The sequence below is a fragment of the Acomys minous genome, assembly GCF_964271855.1.
Source record: "Acomys minous genome assembly, chromosome: 5".
Classification (NCBI taxonomy): domain Eukaryota; kingdom Metazoa; phylum Chordata; class Mammalia; order Rodentia; family Muridae; genus Acomys; species Acomys minous.
The window spans coordinates 15,351,791-15,370,958 of record NC_140494.1 but is presented as its reverse complement, the minus strand read 5'-3'; the positions used below and the strand labels follow the sequence as shown (position 1 = coordinate 15,370,958).

At 46.6% G+C, this 19,168-nt stretch overlaps 1 protein-coding gene across 5 annotated transcripts in view; it reads left to right on the top strand.

Annotated features, from left to right (window-relative positions):
* Window positions 1–19,168, top strand: part of FAM171A1 (family with sequence similarity 171 member A1) — a 120,345-nt gene that overhangs the window by 64,544 nt on the left and 36,633 nt on the right. For all 5 annotated transcript variants that reach the window (XM_084782992.1, XM_084782989.1, XM_084782991.1 and 2 more), the window contains exons 2-3: window positions 2,854–3,081; window positions 11,807–11,899. In XM_084782992.1, the coding sequence (XP_084639118.1) occupies window positions 11,857–11,899 (43 nt within the window). In that variant the 5' untranslated portion in view covers window positions 2,854–3,081; window positions 11,807–11,856. The remainder of the gene's footprint in view (window positions 1–2,853; window positions 3,082–11,806; window positions 11,900–19,168) is intronic.

Below are 19,168 nucleotides of genomic sequence, written 5' to 3'. Positions count from 1 at the left end.
GGAAGTGAATCATTGTATGAAAGTGTGAGGGCCTAAGTTCAAATCCCCAGGGTCCATGTAAAACCAGGCTCCATAGCAAGCAAGGGTCTGTAGTCCCAGTGATGCTAAGGCAATGGAGGAGCTAGAGGCAAGAGGAGTAACAGAAGCTCACAACCTTCTGTCTTGGGCATAGGAAGAATCTGTCCCAGACAAAGTAGAAGGCAAGAAATGACACCTGAGGTTGTCCTCTGACCTTTCACACGCATGGTGTGACACACTTATGCACTCACATATACACACATGCATGTGTGCACATCATACACACAAAAGAAACAGACACACACAAAAGCAGCATTTTGCACCACTGGTTGGCCCCCCAATACAAGTGACAAGCTCACTATAGTGTTCCGTATCAGCTGAGTACATTACATAACTCTCTAACTTTTGGGCCTTCGTTGCTCAGGGATGAAGAGGGGCAGTTTTTGTTTACACACTGTGCCTCGGGCCTCCGTGGTGGATGGTGAGGGCATGAAGTAGGGAAGCATTGACGAAGATGTCCAATGGAGGCTGTCTGAAAGATGTGTGTTCTGGAATCAAACTCTGCAGAACCTCGCAATAAGGAGTAAACAGGATGGTGTCCCAATTTCAGGCTAGAAATGAGGCACCACCCAGCTTGGAAGGCTCCGCAAGCTTTCACCGACCAGCAAAGAAATAGTATACACCTTCTTAAGAGCAATTACATGTTCATTGTGCATTTTTCATTTTTATTTGATAATTCCATGCATAGATACAGTTTACTGTGGTGATGCCTACTCCCGCTGCCCTCTCCTCCTCCTGCCCCCTCCTGCTGACTAGGGCTTCCCTACAGGCCTCCTCCCATTCTGATGTCTTTTGTTGGGCTGCTTCATTTTATTTCTTGTGCTGGTTAACCATGGCTGCCGTGGTTTTGTCGCTGCAGCAGTCATGTCATAGCCGGAAGACGGCATTTAGTCATGCTCCTCATCCAGGTCCGTTTATAGGGTCTTCATCTTAGACTCAAGGAGGGAGAAAGTAGGATTGGTAAATAGAGTGTCACACAGAGAGAAGATGGCTCTTCCCCTTGTCATTGGAAGAGTGCTTTTGCTGAGCGGACAATCTAATGCCAGGCGCTATTCTACAAAAACTGCAGCCCTACCAACTGTAGGGCAGTGGTTCTCAACCTTCATGCTGCCACCTTTGAACATAGTTCCTCATGCTGTGGTGACCCTCCGCCAACCATAAAATTATTTCATTGCTACTTCAAAACTGTAATATTGCTACTGTTATGAATCATCATGTAAATATCTGATATGCAGCCCCTTTGGAAGGGTGGTTCAACACCACCACCAGCGCCAGAAGCGTTGAGAACCTCTGATGTAGGGTGATGCGTGTTAGGCCTGAACTGCACAAAAAGAAGGAAAACTCACCCAAAAAGTGACCCTTTGGTGGTCTGTAGTTACCGTCTCATATTGGCGTTTCCCACATCTTGTCACGCTGAGTCGTTGTTAAGTGATGTCTTCCAAAATATATCACAGCACGTAAATAAAGCGACCCATATTAGGAGATACTGAGCTGGTGGGCTCTGAGAAGCTTATAAGAGTGGATGCCCTCTTTCTCCGTTTACTCACAGAAACCACCATCTCAGCGCACAGTGAAGAGACAGCAGCAGCTTATAACCTCAGTTGCTAGTAAATGTTACATCGCCATAAAAGTATGTAAATCAGCAAGGTTGCCCAGTTGGTGAAGGTGCTTGCCGCCAAGACTGACAACCTACGTTGCAATTTAGGCTGCATGTAAAAAGAAAGTCAGCTGAACACAAGCCTGCTTCCAGAGGACTTTTGCAGTGTGAATATTACTGAAAACTTAGTTGATTTATGCCTCCTCCTCCTCCTCCCCTTCCCATCTCTGAGCTCATCCTGTTCCAGCGATTCCGTGCATAATGGAAGGCCAGTAGCTATCACTAGCCTTTCTCTCTCAAGCCTTTCAACATTTTTGGTCACATTCTTTGGGTCCTTTAATTTGAAAAGTGTGTGTATGTGTGTGTTTGTTTGTGCTCGTGCGTGCGTGCTCGTGTGTGTGTGCACATGTCAGGAACATGGCTATGCACATTTGTGTATGTTTATGGGAGCCTAGTGGTAGAAGTCATGTGTCTTCCTCTACCACTGTCTACCTTAGTTTTTGCAACAGCATCTCACTGAACGTAGACTTCACCAATTTGTCTAGCCTGGCGTGCCTAGGCATTCTGCCTCCACCTCATAGCACTGATCTTACAGGTGTGTGTTTGCTCTGCCTGGATTTTGATGTCCATGCTGGGAATCCAGACTTTACCTGACAAGCCATCTCCCCAACCCTTAGGATATTTCTGGCCGCTGTTCAGTCTTGTGCTTATGATGACCAAACAATAATCCCGGCATGCATATGGTGCTGGTGCTCACCTTTGCTGGGACTTGCAGAGCCCTCCTGCAGGTCTCCCAGCCCACTGTGTCCTTCTGTGGCAGCCTCGGGCCAATGGGAGCTAGTTTCCAGGAGTGCAGGAAGGATGACTGTCTTTCCTGTTTCCTAGTGTGATAAAAGGGTAGGGCTTCCTCTCAGCTACCTGTTGCCATGAGCAGGAAAGAGTAAAAGATAAAGCAGCTGTTGGAGCAGGGGTTTTGAAGAAAATAGGCAATTTTTTTAAAAAAAGATATTTTTTTAATTTTAGGCTTAAAAATAGAGGGTTTTGTTTTGTTAAGTTTTAATAATTAAGAACATGACCCTGGTTGGAATTACTGGTAAAAGACTATAGTCCTAGACTTACTTAGCATAGCCCATACCTTTGGCCTCCTGTCAGGGCTAACGCGCATTTTCTGTTTCCAGAGGTGACCTTGAAGGTGCACATCAGCGACGCCAGCACCCACCAGCCCATCGCAGATGCACTCATTGAGATCTTTGCCAACCAGGCATCTGTCGCCTCCGGCACATCTGGCACAGATGGGGTCGCTTTCATCAAGTTCCAATACAAGCTGGGTAATCAGTTAATCGTCACCGCCACGAAACATGCCTACGTGCCAAACTCTGCCCCGTGGAAGCCCATCCGGTTACCGGGTAAGTCGTCATCGTCTGTCTCACTCTAAGACAGAGCCTCCACCTCAGAGTGATCCGTGATGAGGTCAGCCACTGAGGCACCTGGGGCAGGGAAATCTGTATGCCAACTCTTTGAGTCGCCTACTCAGGTGTCATTATGTGGAGGACTGGCGGGGCAGCTATGTGAGGCTGGTGGCAGCCTCCGCCTCGCACACACACAGAGGTCACAGCCTCTCCGTTTCCTGCCCATTTGCCCACTGCTATGCCGTCTGCCTGTCGGTAAGCAGTAGTGTGAGCTCTCCAGAAAGTAAAGGACAGTAGGCCCTCTCCAGTGGGCCCCGTACATGTGCCTGTAGCTTTCCTCACAGTTGCTACAAAATACGTGCAACGTAAGGAAGGGAGCATTTGACAGAGAAAGTCTATCATGGTGGGGGAGGCAGAGCAGCAAGAGCAGGAAGCAACTGATCGTCTTGTACCCACAATCTGGAAGCAGAGAGTGACAAATGCTTGTGTTCAGCCGGCTTCCTTTTTACATGCAGCCTAAGAGCCCAGCCCTTGGAACATCCCTGCCCATATTCAGGGTGGGTCTTCTCACTGCCGACCTAACGTAGATAGTCCCTCACTGGTTTCCCAGACGTTTGTTCTCTTTGGTGGTTCTAGGTTCTCTCAAGTTGACTGTCAATAATCCTGTCACAGGATAGAACCCAGTGAGGGCCAGCAGTTGATCAGTCAATCAACCAATCAATGCAAAGCCCCTTTCACTAGGTCCCACCAGAAGGAAATGTGTGGTCTCCCACCATTGTATCACTGGAAGTATTCCAGGGTGGGTGCAGCGAGTATCTGCCTGCAGTGGGATAGCAGCCGTACAAGGTAGGGTCTATGTATGTTATTTGCCAAAGTTGCACTCTCTAGATGCTTCCATTTCAGACCTGGCAAACCCTGAACCTCTATTATGAGGAGGAAAGCCAAAGCTAGCTTCCCAGGAAGCTCTAGGCACAACCTTTTTATCAACCAGTTAGTAAATACCTCAGTTTGATGTGTTTGTTTAAAGACACTGTTGAATAAATGCAGTTGACTTGTTAACATTGGGCTCAAGCACACAGCACCATGACCTATGTCTGAACAACATTTATCCCCTATATTCTCTATGAGGTCCCTTATAGGCTCCCCGTATTCAGGATCTTCAGCACTCTGCGTGGGGGCCACTTAAAATAGGGACCTCACCAGGAGAAAGCACAAAATGTGAAAACCCCCATCGCAAATAGATAAAGGGAAAGGCATTCGCCATGGGAGAGCTGAAACAGGAAGACAGCACGTTGCCCGCGCAGCCGCCGCTGGGAATGAGCATCAGTGAGTCTGTCAATGGGCACTGTGCACAGGCACGTGCGTACACTCAGCACTGTCGATCTGGGGGTAGGAGGTATGTCTCAGCAAGCATGTCCATTTGTAAATACGGGACCTGTGAATGCTGAGAACCAGCCACCTAATGGCTTTCATTTTGACTCTGCTAATATGATTTAAGGAGAAGAAATTGCTTCCATGATGTCCATTTTCCTGACTGAGTCTGATAATGGGAACAATACAGTGTAACTGAAAGGGTTTAGATCCGGCTTAGAAACACCTGGAACCCGGGCCTGCCTTCCCCTAGCGGGCCCCACCCACTTGGGCCCATCCAGCCTCTCAGGGCTGTGTTTCTAGTTTCTGAAATGGAATTAATTGGCCTGAATCATTTCAAAAGGCCGCCCCATGCCTTTGGTTATCTGCTGACCTTTTCAAGATAATAAAAGCTCTCCGGGGGTACCCCCGGCAAGAAATGTGACCAGAATGGGGACTGGCCTCTGGTGAAAGGCAGAGAAACCTGTTGTTTCAGTGCGTATTTTTAGAAGTTGTGTCTAACACTTCTGGTATTTCAAACAATTGAGAGAGAGAGAGAGAGAGAGAGAGAGAGAGAGAGAGAGAGAGAGAGAGAGAGAGAGAGAGAGAGCAAGCAAGCAGAAGAGCGGGAGCTCTGGGATAGGATGGGAGAGGGAAGCTGAGACGCTTTCTTTACTACATGTGCAGGGTTTCAGTTTGCGTGAGCATTCTTCTGAGAGCTTAGAGTGGATTTCTTGTCTCATCCTTAACACTAACGCCCTAAAAGATGCGGTCTCTTTCCTGGAACAAGGCATAGACTAGAGAGAGAGATCTCAGCAAGCGAGTCAGACAGGGAGGGATACACAAATGTGTCCCCGTGATGCCATTTCCCCATTGCAGTTCTTCCTGTTGCTCGGGCAGAGAAGGCGGTGGTCCCGACTGCTGCACTGGTTTTCTGACCAGGTTAATTAGCCTCTTCAAGGACACCCACCACGTTGCAAGCCCTGCGTCTCAAAATGCATGTGCCCACTGTGGTTACCTGCACCAGCATTTGATCTTGCATAAGAGAGAAACTGGCAGGCCCTGAGGGGCTGTGGATAGCTGCTCATTGCTGGCGGAGAGTGTGTCACTTCCTACGGTGATGTAGCCATTGATACATTGAGTGTGGGCCTCTGAATAGCCCCCTACCCAAGCTCTTGCAGGCAACCCCGATTCAACTCAGTAACTCATAAAACGTAGCAAAACGTGTGAAAGATGGAGAAAGACTGGGGAGAAGAAAGTGGCCAGCAGCAGTAGGAGATTGAAAGGGTAACGGGGTCCAAAAACGACCAAAATGCATTATATGCACGTGTGAAATTATCAAAGAGTTTTTAATTAAATACATGTGCCCAGTTACATAATACTCTGTCTGAAATCCTTCAGCGGCATCCAGCAATTAAAAGTGACACACAGAGCCCTCCCTCCCTTGGTGACCCCTCCCTTCCCTACCTCACGAGTTGGCCAGCCTGGGTAGCTGTTCCCTGCAGGAGTCTGGCTGATGCTTTCACCCTCTCTGTGTGTGTTATCCTAGATGCATTCGTCCATGATAAAAAAATAAAATTAAATTAAATTTTAAAAAGCTTGGAAGCTGGAGAGATGGCTCAGAGGTTAAGAACACTGACTGCTCTTCCAAAGGCCCTGAGTTCAATTCCCAGCAACCACATGATAACTCACAACCATCTATAATGAGATCTCATGCCCTCTTCTGGTGTGCAGGTGTACATGCAAGCAGAACATTGTATATATGATAATAAATAAATAAATCTTTAAAAAAAAAAAGCTTGTGTTCTAACTTGAAAACCCCAAGTGGGCCGATTTTACTCTAAGAAGTCTCCCTGACTCCCTGAGGCAGGTTGACATGTCCCCATCTCTCTGTTTACCAAAAAAGAGCATCCCACAAAAACAAAAACACTGGCCAGGTTATAACTCAGTGTTTAGCATGTGAAAGACCCTGGGTTTCACCCTTAGCACTGATGGGGTGGGGGAAGGGAGGTTCCTGAATACCTCTTTAGTGTGAAGAGCCTTCAGTCAACACCCTCTCCAGGGTGGATAAAAATACCATGTACGGGAAACTCTACGGTCTCTCTGCCACCTCCCACCCCTGAAACATTCCATAGATTTGGCTCCATGCTGCACATAGGACCCATTGTAACACTTCACTTGCTTCCCTCTGAAGAGCAAGATTTGAGAAACGGTCAGGGCAGCTTCCCTGGTGATGGATAGGCCAAGTGTCCCATGTGAGACAAGTTTTCAAAGCACATAAGTCATGGTCCCCTAGTGTCTCAGCCACTGTTCTACTGCTGTGAAGAGACACAATGACCAAGGCAACCCTTATAAAAGAAAACATTTAATCGGAAGTTTGCTTACAGTTTCAGAGGTTAAATCCATTTTCATCATCATGGGAAATATGGCGACATGCAGGCAGACACTGGAGCAGTAGCCAAGGGTGCTACATCCTGATTTGCAGGCAGAGACAGACAGACAGACAGACTGACTGACTGACTGACTGACTGACTGACTGACTTGGCCTGGCATGGGCTTTTGAAACCTCAAAGCCTACCCCCAGTGACACACTTCCTCCAACAAGGCCACACCTCCTAATCCTTCTAATCTTGTCAAAGAGTTCTGCTCCCTGGTGACTGAGCTCACAAATATATGAGCCAACTGGGCCATCTTTGCCGAGTTATATTAGATAAAGACCACAAGTGGTCTCAGCCGCACTCACCAGGCAACACAGAGGTGTTTGGGACAAGTCAGAGTTGCCTCCTGGTTCTGGCAAGCTCTGAGAGACAGCAGGGCATGGAGAAGCACGGATGGAACAGGCAGTGTGCTGCAACCTGCTCCTGTCGGTGATCTGTTTCCTGTAGGTCACCCCTGCCACAGGAGTCCTGTCCCTTCTTCCTAGCCACCAGGGACATACCTGGTGCCAGTAGGTAGAAAAAAAGAGTATCGTTCCTGGTTAAGATAACCTGTGAAGTGTCCATAGAGAATTTGCCCAAGGTAGAGACTCGAACCCTCAGTCCTCGCCCATTGTTGTTGGCTGCACAAGGGATCAGGAAGGCAAGAAGAGCTCCCAGCAGCCTTTGCCGTGGCCATTTCTTCTTTCATTCTGGTTTTCACTCTCCCACTTTTCTCCCAAGTTTGACATCCCACTAGTTGTGATTTATGTTTTGGTTTGGGTTTGGGTTCCGTTTCGCTTTGCAGTGCTGGGGTGGAACCCAGGGCGTCAGGCACACTAGGCGGGTGTTTTTATCACTGAGCTGTATCCAAGCCCTTTGGTTATTTTTTGGTTTTGAATCTTACTAAGTTATGCCGTTTGGCCTTGAATTCACTGTGTCATCTAGGTAGACCTTGAGTTTTCAATCCTCGTACCCTCAGGCTCCAAAGTAGCAGGTGTATTTTATGTACCATAAGACACACCATTTTAGACACTGTGGAAATGGCTCCGTCAGCGAAGCTACCCAGGCATAAAGACCTGGCATTTGATGTCCAGAGCTGCAGTGAAGCACAAGGCGCGGTGTTGCGCACTGTAGCCCTACAGCGAGGGAGGCCGAGAAGGGAGACGTTCTAAGCCTGTCATCCAGCTGCTCTTGCCAAATCAGTGAGCTCCAGGCTCAGTGAGAAACCATGTTCCCCCCACCCCACCCCACCCCCAAAAAAGGATGGAGAATAATAAAGGAAGATGCTGATATTGGCCTTTGAACTTCATGTGCTTATAAACATATATATACCCTACAGATATATATAATATATATATAATTATATATATTATATAACATATATATAATTTATATATATATATAAATAATATAATATATATAAATATATATAAATATAAATATATATATATATATATATATATATATATATATATATATATATCTGTATATCTCACACCAAAACCTACCATTTAAAAATGGACATTTCAGAATACCTGGGTAGCTCGGCTGGTAGAGTACGAAACTCTAAAAGTGTGTGCTTCATGGTTTTGTGCAGCAATACTATCCTCGGTGTCTATTTCCAGCACATTCCATCACCCTCTATTAACTGTATCCATTAGTTCTGACTTCCTATTTCCCATCCATTCCAGCTCCTAGCAGCTTCTAAATTGCCTTCTGTCTCTGGGCTCGCCTGTTCTAAAGATTGTATATAAATAGAATCAGGCAGTATGTGGCTTTTTAAGCCTGTCATCCTCAGCACGTTTTTCAAGGCTGTGATAATAAATTTGACTGTCAACTTGGTGAGATCTAGAATTGCCTAGGAAAAGAGCCTGTGGCCATGCCTGTGATGGATTTTCTAGATCTCGTTCCTTGGGAAGACCTACCTACCTCAACTCTAGCTGATATCCATTTCATGGGCTTAGGTCCTAAGCCGAACTGAAAGGGGTGAGCATCGTGAGCAGGAACGCCTGTAGCTCTGTGCTTCCTGCCTGTGATCTACTGCTCCAAGTTCTCACCGCCACAACTTCCCCGCAAGAATGGACTGTACCCTCAAACTGGGAACCCAAATAGGCTCTTTCTTTCTTATGTGGCTCTGGTCAAGTGTTGTCACTCAGCAAGGCAAGCAACTAATGTCAAGGCCCATCCTTCTCGTAGCCCCGTGTCAGTCCTCCATGCCTTTCTGTCAGTGAATAGCATTCATTTGTATGTACATGCCAAACTTGATTTCTCTGTTGACATTAATTTGGGTTAATTCCACTTTTGTGGTTATGGGTGATGGCTGTGTCAACATACAGGCACACGTTTTTGCATGAGCATACCTCGGTGTTTTTTGAGTTTGCACCTGGCAGGAAAATTGCTTGGCCAGTGGTCATTCTGTATGGAATATCTAAAGAACTGCCAGACCATTTTCCGCGGCACTAAAGTGCATTCTTGTACTTGCCATGGCACTTGCCACCTTCTGCTTGCTCTCTGGCTGTTTCCTGTGGGTCGTGGTCCTGTATAATGAGTAATACCAAGGGCACAGCCCACAGCCCACGGCCCACATTTGTATGTTCTATTCAGGATATAGCACAGTCCTAGAACATAGCCAAGCTAACTAAGTGTATTGACTGAGTGGAGGGGGCTGGGGGACGGGCACACCAGCACCTTGGAGGGCCTATGGTGACCCAGCACTACCAAATCACTGGGATTCTTCACACTTGATCCTTCTAGGACTTGATATTTTCCTAGGTGTTTGTGTTACTTCCTGACGTCATAGTGCTTGCATATCCATCACCCCAGTGTGTGAGTTTTACTGGGAATTCCAGGTCAACCTAGGCTACGTAGTGAAATGCTGTCTTATTTCCATTAATTAATGTCTGGGGAGGAAGCCCAGTGAGTCAGCAGCTTGCTGTGATGATAGCTGCTCACTAAGTTGCCCAGGCTGGCCATGAACTCACCAGTTTACCTCCGCATAACCATGTAAAAGAGCTGACGGAGGGAGCAAATGCTCGTAATCCCAGTTCCGTAGAGGCAGGGACAAGGGAGATTTCCCTGGAGTCCATTGGCCAGACAGCCTTGCCTGACCAGGCCAGCTGAGAACCGGTGTCTCGAAAGAACAAGATAGACCGCTGCTGAAGAACAGTGCCCCAAGTTGACCTCTGACCTACACATACACACACACAACAACAACAACAACAACAACAACAAAACAAATAGATGATCTTTTAAGATGAAAAAGAAGAAATAAGAAACTCTCATTACATTTTTTTGGCTTGACTTTGCCTCCTCTCTTAACTTAGAGATGTGGACTGCACAAAGTCCAAGGTCCCTTGAGTTTGAGTCCGTGTAGCATTGTGGTTGAGGGAAGGCACCAGAACTCAGATCCTGGCCCCTACATCTATCATCCAGAGGTGGGGGGGTGTTTGAAAAGTTATTTTCTCACCTATAAACCTATTTCCTTACCTGAGGAGCGGACACATGAATATCACCTGCTTGCCAGACTTGTTTTGATACTTAGATAAATTATCCACATGAGTGAACTTGGAGTTACACCTGAGCTGTCAGTAAGAACCAGCAAATGCTAGCCTACGGTGGAACTATTTGTTGTGTTTTCCTCAAGTGGCAGATGGCAAAACACCTGACAAAAGCAAATGAAAAAAAAATGAAGAATTTATTGTGACTCAGGTCTAAAACGAAGCGCAGTCTGTCATGGTAGAGACGCATAGCTGCAGTAGTGTGAGACAACCAAGTGCATCCTGTCCACAGTCAGAAAGCAGAAGACAGGAAATGCCCAAGGCCTGTCCCCAGGGACACACTCTGCCTCTAGCAAGGCTCCTCCTCCTCCTAAAAGTTCCACAGCCTTTCAGAACAGCGCCACCAGCTGGGGACATAGTGTTTGAGCACATTTCACGTCCACACCGAAACACACATCTGCCAGGAAGCGTGTGGACTTCAAAAATCTGAGTTAATGCCTGGCAGTGGTGGCACACGCCACCCAGCACTCAGAAGGCAGAGGCAGGCCGATCTATGTGAGTTCAAGGCCAGCCTGACCTACAGAGTGAGTTCCAGGACAGCCAAAGCTGCACAGAGAAACCCTGTCTTGAGGGACAGGAGGAGTAGAATCTTAATTAAAAGTCCAGATATTTGGGTAATAATCTTAAAGTAGTATAATTTGTGTCATGTTAATACTATTCACATTGAGGGGAATAGTCTCTAAACATACTGCACATGTGACCCTAAGCACATATTTTAGGATCTTTTATAACGCTAATACCTAACATTATGTACATTTGTATGTATGTATGTATGTATGTACCCATATGGTCTATACATAATAACTTTTCATATACTCCAGTGTCAAGGGGCTTTGTTGCTTCACTAAAAAATATCTTACAAGGAAAATGGGGAGATAATTCAGGCGTGTAAACAAGATCTCAATTTGTTCCCCAACACTCCTGTTTAAAAATAAAATACAGGAATGGTAATGTACACTTGTAGTCCCTGCAGTATTGAGGATGTCAGGACAGGCGCGACCCCTGGAGCTTGCAAGCCAACCACTCTGCTCTAATCAGGTCCCAGTGAGAGACCCTGTCCCCAAAAGACACGGTGGACAGCCCTGAGGAACAACACTCACAGCTGACCTCTAACCTCCACACAGTCATTCACACATTTGCACATGTCCCTCTCCCACCCCGCCTCCCCGGAAAAAAAAAAACCTAATTTTTTTTCCAAGTTGACTGTGGCAAGACAGTAGTTACTACAATAGGTTTACAGGGCTGGCATTTTGAAGGCATGCCAATAATTGTTCAGAAAAATAAATATTGTTGATTGGCTTGAAATCAGAAAGTAGAAAGAATGCAGAGTACCCAGTAAGTTAACGTGAGCTGCTGGATTGAAATATCCATTTTCTTATGTACGTTTTGTTCTTGCAGTGTTTTCCTCGCTGAGCCTTGGCCTGCTTCCCGAACGCTCTGCTACTCTCATGGTCTATGAAGATGTCGTCCAAATAGTATCAGGATTCCAAGGTACGTCTCATAGTTAAGAAGAGAAACAAAACTGATTCTTGGGCCAAATACTAACATTTTATGAGCAACCACCTTCTTACTGGGTTGTGGCAACAGTGAATTTAGCCACAGCTGGATTGCAGTGTTTGCTGTCCCCGTGAGTGAGGAGTCCGCGTGTCAGTCATTAAGTTGACTATAAAATTACTTCCTTCAGATTCATCCTTTAAGTGTACATGGGAAAAGAAGGAGGCTCCCTGCTTTGCTCCCCATCATCTCCCTTCTTATTGGGGTCACTGTCCTGGTCCACGTTGCCTAATAGACACAGTCGCTTACAGAAGCTAGTACATGTGGGGGTACAGGCTTTTATTGCTTGCCTCCTATTTTCCAATGTATTTTGCAGTCATTGTGAAGCCTCACCCCACCCCAAACACACTTGGCTCTTAAGATGTGCTAATATGGAAGTTTCTGGGCTCTTGTCCTCTTTCCATCAGTTTTGGGACTCAGGTTGGGAATAGTCCTCACACAAATATCTTTCTGTGCTGAGATCATTTCATTCTTTCATGGGCTAGAGAACCGTCATATTTCCTGGCGTGGCCGAATGTTAGTTTACTGTGCTGCTTACATTTGGCCCTCATTACCCTAAAGCTCAGTGTTGCAGGTTCATATAAAAGAAGTAGCCAGCACTGATGGGAGGCAAAAGAAGATGGCACTTTGGGAGGCAGAGGCAGGTGGATCTCTGTGAGTTCGAGGCCAGCCTGGTCTACAAAGTGAGTCCAGGACAGCTAAGGTTACACAGAGAAACCCTGTCTCGAAAAAAAAAAAAGTTTGGGCTGTAAATATGGCTGCACAGTTAAGAGTAGCTGTTTGTGCAGAGGACCAAAATGCAGCTCTCAGCATCCGTATCAGGTAGCTCACAACACCTTGTACCTTTTGCTCCAAAGGAGCCAACCCCACTCTCTTCTGGCCTCTGACAGAGGCACAGATACACAATAAAAGATAAGACCTTCATTTAAAATGTGCTACAACTGAACATGTGTAGACCTTTATTGCCATTATTCTATCCCAGAATACTATGACAACTGTTTACATAGCACTTCCAAAACACTGGGTATGACGTAAAGGCCATGCAGCATATATGATCAAGGCAGAAATCACTGTGCCATTTTTATGAGTGACACGGCAGCTTGGGATATTTGGTGCCACCCATTTATGCAGAGACCAGCGTACTTTGTTCTTTAATGGTGATACCATGCCATGCCTGTCATTCCCTGTCACACTGATCTATGTAGCACTAGAAAATGAAATATGTTCATTTATTTCTTCATTGAGTTGGCCAGTTTGGTTCTTCAATGGTTTGTCTCAGTGTGTGGCAATAAAATCCAAGCTCTTTATACTCAGAGCTACATGGTTTCCCTGGCCCTAAGCTTCTGGTGATTGCTACGTTCATCCAGAAATCATTGTTGGTTAGAAACTGGAGTTCAGGTAGGCATTGAAACGTGTGAATTTCCCAAAGAAGTGGGCTCCTTGACCCCATTTTTCCTCCACGCAGAGCTTTTAGCCTGACACGGTTGTTGGCAGCCTTCTCTCCCTCCCAGCCACCTGTCATTGTTTTTTGAACCTGTGTTTCCCTTTATTAAGGTTAAAAGAGAAAGTGTGTGGAAAATGTCCTCTTCACTATCCTCTACCCTGTGCACTGCAGACTAGCCAGGGCTCAGTGTGTAGGGTGCAGGAAAAAAAAAATGGGCACAGTGGATTCTGTCATGTTTGACAGGCTCCTATAGTGACTGCCTCTTGCATTCCTTGCTGTTGCCCACCAGCCCTGACACCTATCTGTCTTGTCTTGTGGCTGTGAGGCGGTCCCTGAAGAACGCCAGAGTCCCTGTCATGCGCTTTCTGTGAGCAGTCACTCTCTCCCTATGCAGCAGTTTATGTGACCTTCAACTCCCCTTCTTAGATTCGCATGAGTCAAAAGGCAGTCACCAGAAGCCTGGCCTTGCAGCCTGAGTCACTTCACAGTTGTCGCAATCCTGGTGCCTGCGCACACTTGTCTTCTTCTCCGTTGCCCACGTGTTAGTCGCCTGTGCTCACAGGACCCTGGTGGATCTCTGCAAGAGCTCCCTGCCAGCGTGCTGTGCTCCACAGTCGTCGCATCAGAGGGGGAGTTGCCATCAGTAGAGAAGCTACACGCCGTGCCTTGAGTGTCTCCTTTCCCATGTGTCATACACTGAACTGCTGACTTAGTGTCCCCGGGGCCAAGCTCTAGTAATTTCTCCTGGTTGCCAGCTCACTCCTCCTCACTTTGCCATCTCGCAGGCCACTGCGATCCAGCCTCAGTCTCTCTACCAAGCGTTCATCTGCATAGGCTGTGTTAATAGCCCAACTCGGTTCATTTTGTTCCTTCCCATCCGGGCCATCCCAGCCCATCTTCCATACTGTCTTTAAGCTCTCCAGTGAGAGCTTAAAAACCACATTCTCCAGGCCTTCCTGTATCTCCTGAAGAGCATAACTGGGTGTATCTCCAAAGTCCTAAGGCAGGAATCCACTTCCTAGAGGCAGACCCAACCTCTTAAAGGGTCCCTGGCCCCCCAAAACAGTGCCACAAGCTACAGACCTCTGAGTGTGGTGTGCAGTGTTTAACTTTGCTCATCAAGGAAGTTGTTGTATCTCATCTTAGTTTCTTCAAAGCCGGGCCCTGTGCCTGCTTCTTGACAGGTACCCAATGAGCCATTGAATAATTGAGTAAACACAAATGACCAATCAAAATCCATCTGCTCTTTGTGTCTCCTATGTAGAGAATTTCTCCATGACTGGTTTCCTTTTTTGTCCAAATGAATTGAGACAGAGGGTGCAACTAACACACATACATGCACATGCGTGTGCACGCACATACACGTACACACACACACAGGAGGGGGAACTGAAATTTGTTCAGATAGCTTAGTTATTAATAATCTATCAGTATATACGTACACCTCTTCTTCCTGCTGCATCTACTCAGAAGCCACCTAAGAACTGTTTCTTCCTTTCTATAGGCTCACGCCCATACCAGCTCCCTAACACTACAGATGTTTGATTAATTTTATAACTTATCCTACTTGATGAGCCTGAAAGGTTTAATTATACTGGTGGGTTTTTTTTATTTCAACAAGATTGAGGCAGGGAAGTAATAACTATGGGTCATTTTATTTGGCCCATTTTTATCGCAGTAAGCTTTTTCCTCCTGGAAGGAGACCCGCATGTGGTTGAGTAAAGAGGAATCTCTGCCATCATCTGCTACATCAGTTCCGTTCTACAGACCAGCATGGTACTGGATTTATGAATGATACATAAAGTTTTTGATCCTCCATCTGGCTCCATTTTGCTGCCTCCTCAGAAATCCAGGACTGTGAGCTGGCCGCCTGTGAGCACGTGGCTCCGACAGCGTGATGTGCCAGCCACTCCTGGAAAGGTTCCCCAACCTTGATGATGGCTCACTTGGGAAATTTTACACTACCAACTGTCGTGAAAGGTCACGTGATGGATGCTGTATTAAAGGAAAAGCATGGAGAGAATAAAGGCCACCAGGAGAGGATGGGTACCAGAGATAAAAGAGATAGGAGGCCGCTGTTCCCGACCGATGCATGAAAATTCAGTTGAAGGCTTAACATAATTACACCCAAGCAAAATACATTAATGAGAGGTTTTCTATAAAAATAAAAATATCATCCACTTGTCTTCTCTGTGGATGCGCTAGATGGCATTTATACACATTCTAAATACTTCTCATGGGGCGGGCAGAGTAATGAGCATGCCTCAGTCATAAGCTACACAATAAATATGTGCTTCTAATGGAACGGTCATAAGCAGTCAGCAGGCCTTGCATCTGAAAGGTGAGGCAAGTGGTTGTGCCATCCGTGTTGCTGTGGCTTTGTGAAGAAGTCTTGTGACAGTGGCAGGCAAAAGGTGGGCCCACTGAGCAGCTAGGGGAGTTTCCCCCAGAACAGGCTGTGTCTGAAAATATTTCACTTGTAAAATGCTGGCAAATTTCTTTCATATTTGTCATCAAGACTGATAAGAGAATGAGAAGAGAGAACATTTGTAGGTTCTTTTCCTAGAGAGTTTTGTGTGCATTGCTGAAGATCAGATCAGCTGAACTCTGGGGATGGGTTTAGGGGAGAATCTAGAATCGAATCCCAAGACGCTGAGAGATAAAAGCGCTGGGAAGTCAGCTTAGTGGGTAATTCACATGCCACACAAGCCTGATGAGCTAAGTGTGGATCTCCAGAACTCATGAAAAGGCTGGCACAGTGGCACTGGGGGCATGGGAGGAGGACTGGAGACTCCAGAAGCTGGTGGGGAAGCAGCAAATGACAAGACATGTCTCAAATAAACAAGAGTGAAAGTGAAAACCTCCACTCAAGGTTGTTCCCTGACCTCTGCATGCGCACACTGACACCCAAGGCTGTCCCCTGACCTCTGCATGCACACACTGACACCCAAGGTTGTCCCCTGACCTCTGCATGCGCACACTGACACCCAAGGCTGTCCCCTGACCTCTGCATGCACACACTGACACCCAAGGCTGTCCCCTGACCTCTGCATGTGCACACTGACACCCAAGGTTGTCCCCTGACCTCTGCATGCACACACTGACACCCAGGGTTGTCCCCTGACCTCTGCATGCGCACACTGACACCCAGGGTTGTCCCCTGACCTCTGCATGCGCACACTGACACCCAAGGTTGTCCCCTGACATCTGCATGTGCACACTGACACCCAAGGTTGTCCCCTGACATCTGCATGTGCACACTGACACCCAAGGCTGTCCCCTGACCTCTGCATGCACACACTGACACCCAAGGCTGTCCCCTGACCTCTGCATGCACACACTGACACCCTAAGGCCCTGACCTCTGCATGCACACACTGACACCCAAGGCTGTCCCCTGACATCTGCATGCGCACACTGACACCCAAGGTTGTCCCCTGATCTCTGCATGCACACTGTGGCATATATATGCCCATGATCACACTCACAAACACATAATTTTTTTAAGATGCTAAGAAATGAAGGAGCCCAGGCTGGAGCCCCATCTTCATCTCCCAAAGTCCCCCAGAAGTTTCTTGCTTCCTGGAAGTCCCTTTATATCCCACAGAGCACCTGCTGGAGGCCCCTCCTACCCCACATCCACACCACTCTAAGCAATCTTCTGTCTCCTGTCTCAGGAGGGAAAGTAAACTTCTCAGGGAATGACGTCTTCAGTTGTCTTCTGGTTCCTTCTCCTATACATGGTGATAGCATCCTTCCCACTGCTTCTCTGCCATGAGTGCCTTTACATTCCCAGTGGATCCTGTTGCCCCTTTGCCAACTTGCTTCCATATGTGTGTGTATGTACATATAGATTATATATATATATATATATATATATATATATATATATACACACACACACATATACACACACACACACACATATATATATATACATATATATATATATATATAATGTATGTATCAGCATTCTTGTCTGCCTTTTTTACCTCTCCTTTTACTCAAAGGTGTTGACCTTCAAAGAGAGATCCTTTTTACTTTCCATTTTTACTTCAAGTAACATCCTCCTTTTCACCTCGAACTTTGTAAACCATCACCTCTTTCCACACACATGCCACTAAGCTCCCCTAAATTTGGCCTCATGCTGTTCCTCAGAACTCTCTTGTTCAGTTCGAGTTGGGGTCATCAGATCCGCCTCTCCCCGGTCACTGTTCTGCCTGACTTTGCCCAGGCTTTACAACCCACCTCTTTCTTCTTGCTCCTTGTTTCTCAGCCAGCTACCATCTCTGCCTGCCTCTGGGTTCATTTCTTCTCAGCTTCTGTCATGGGCTCCTATTTCCCTGCCTATTTTATACTCAGAAAGTGGTTTTCAACAGTAGACCCCATTCCATGTTGACCCCCCAGTGTCACTGCCTTTATTTGTATTTCTCACTTGAGATTTTTTGCAGCAGTCACATCCTTAAGCTCTGGACATTGATCACCTGCAGGCCAACTCAAGTCCAAGGTTCCTAGCTATGGGCACCATGCCAACAATCGTCTTCTTCCATGCCCATGACAAGAGCCAACGCTTGGCTCACATGTGCTTCCTCAGTCGTCCCACGTGTGATAGGCTATCTGTGTCTCTGAGTTTTCCTATCTGCTGTCTGGTCTCATCTGCCCCTTCACAGCCTTCTAGACAGGGATCGCCTAGGAAACTTCCATCCTAGCCTGTCACTTATGTACTATTAAAGTTGTTCTTTTATTTCTTTCATCTCCTTTTTCTTCCAGGATGCATGACATTATGATAATCCAGCTATTTGACTCTCTGCCTCCTTTGCTTTAGAGCCCCAGGAATGCAAAGGCTTTGTCCTTTTCCTGTTTATATATTATGTGTCCACTATACATGAGACTCTTGATATGAATGGCTTAAATTGTGAAGATTCATAAGCCTATAGAGTGAGAGGTTCTCTACTGTGGTAGTTGCATATGCCCTGATATACTTAGCAGAGTCTGAGACCATTGGGATTGTCACATCTTGGTGACTGCCACCGGCATCTGATAGGTAAAAATCAGGGTTGCTATTCAATGTGTTAATATACACAGGGCAACCTCCTTACAAAGGATTTCTGGGCCCAAAGTGTTGGTGGTCCTAATCTAGTTTCAGTTGAGTCACAGCACTGTTGAAACCTAGCAAGTTGCCAGATGTGGCTCGACAGGGTCACGTCATAGGTGTTACTGAGCAGCAGATATGCGGCACGTGCTCTCTTTCTCGTTGTCTCCTGATTAAGAAGAGGGAACGGTCACCTAAGTATGGCACGAGGCTCAGTGAGATGCAAGACCCAAATAAAAGTACAAGCAGACCTCAGAGCTTTAGGTGGGCTCGAGAGGGCTTATGCCGAGGGGCTGGACCTTGAGACGCATTGGAGTGATACAGGAAGCAAGCAGAGACAAGCATGGGCGAGCATGACCGTATGCATGGAGGCAGTCCGCCAGATGATGGAGGCGGGATGGCCATAAATAGAGCATCTATTTTGAGGTAGGGATGCTGCGATAGGAAGGGATGCTGGGTGTAAACATTTTCTACATTTTCCAAGCCCACTGATGTCGGCCAAGGTACTTAACCTCTGTGGGCTTTAATTTCTTCTCCCAGAAGGGCAGGGTGGGATTCCTTCATCTCAACTCAGTTGTTGCATCTAAGCTCAAAAGCGTTGACTTGTGTCTCTCGGTCATGAGAGGCGAAGCAGCAGTTTGAGTCTGTCTTGATCTACTTGGCTTTAGTGT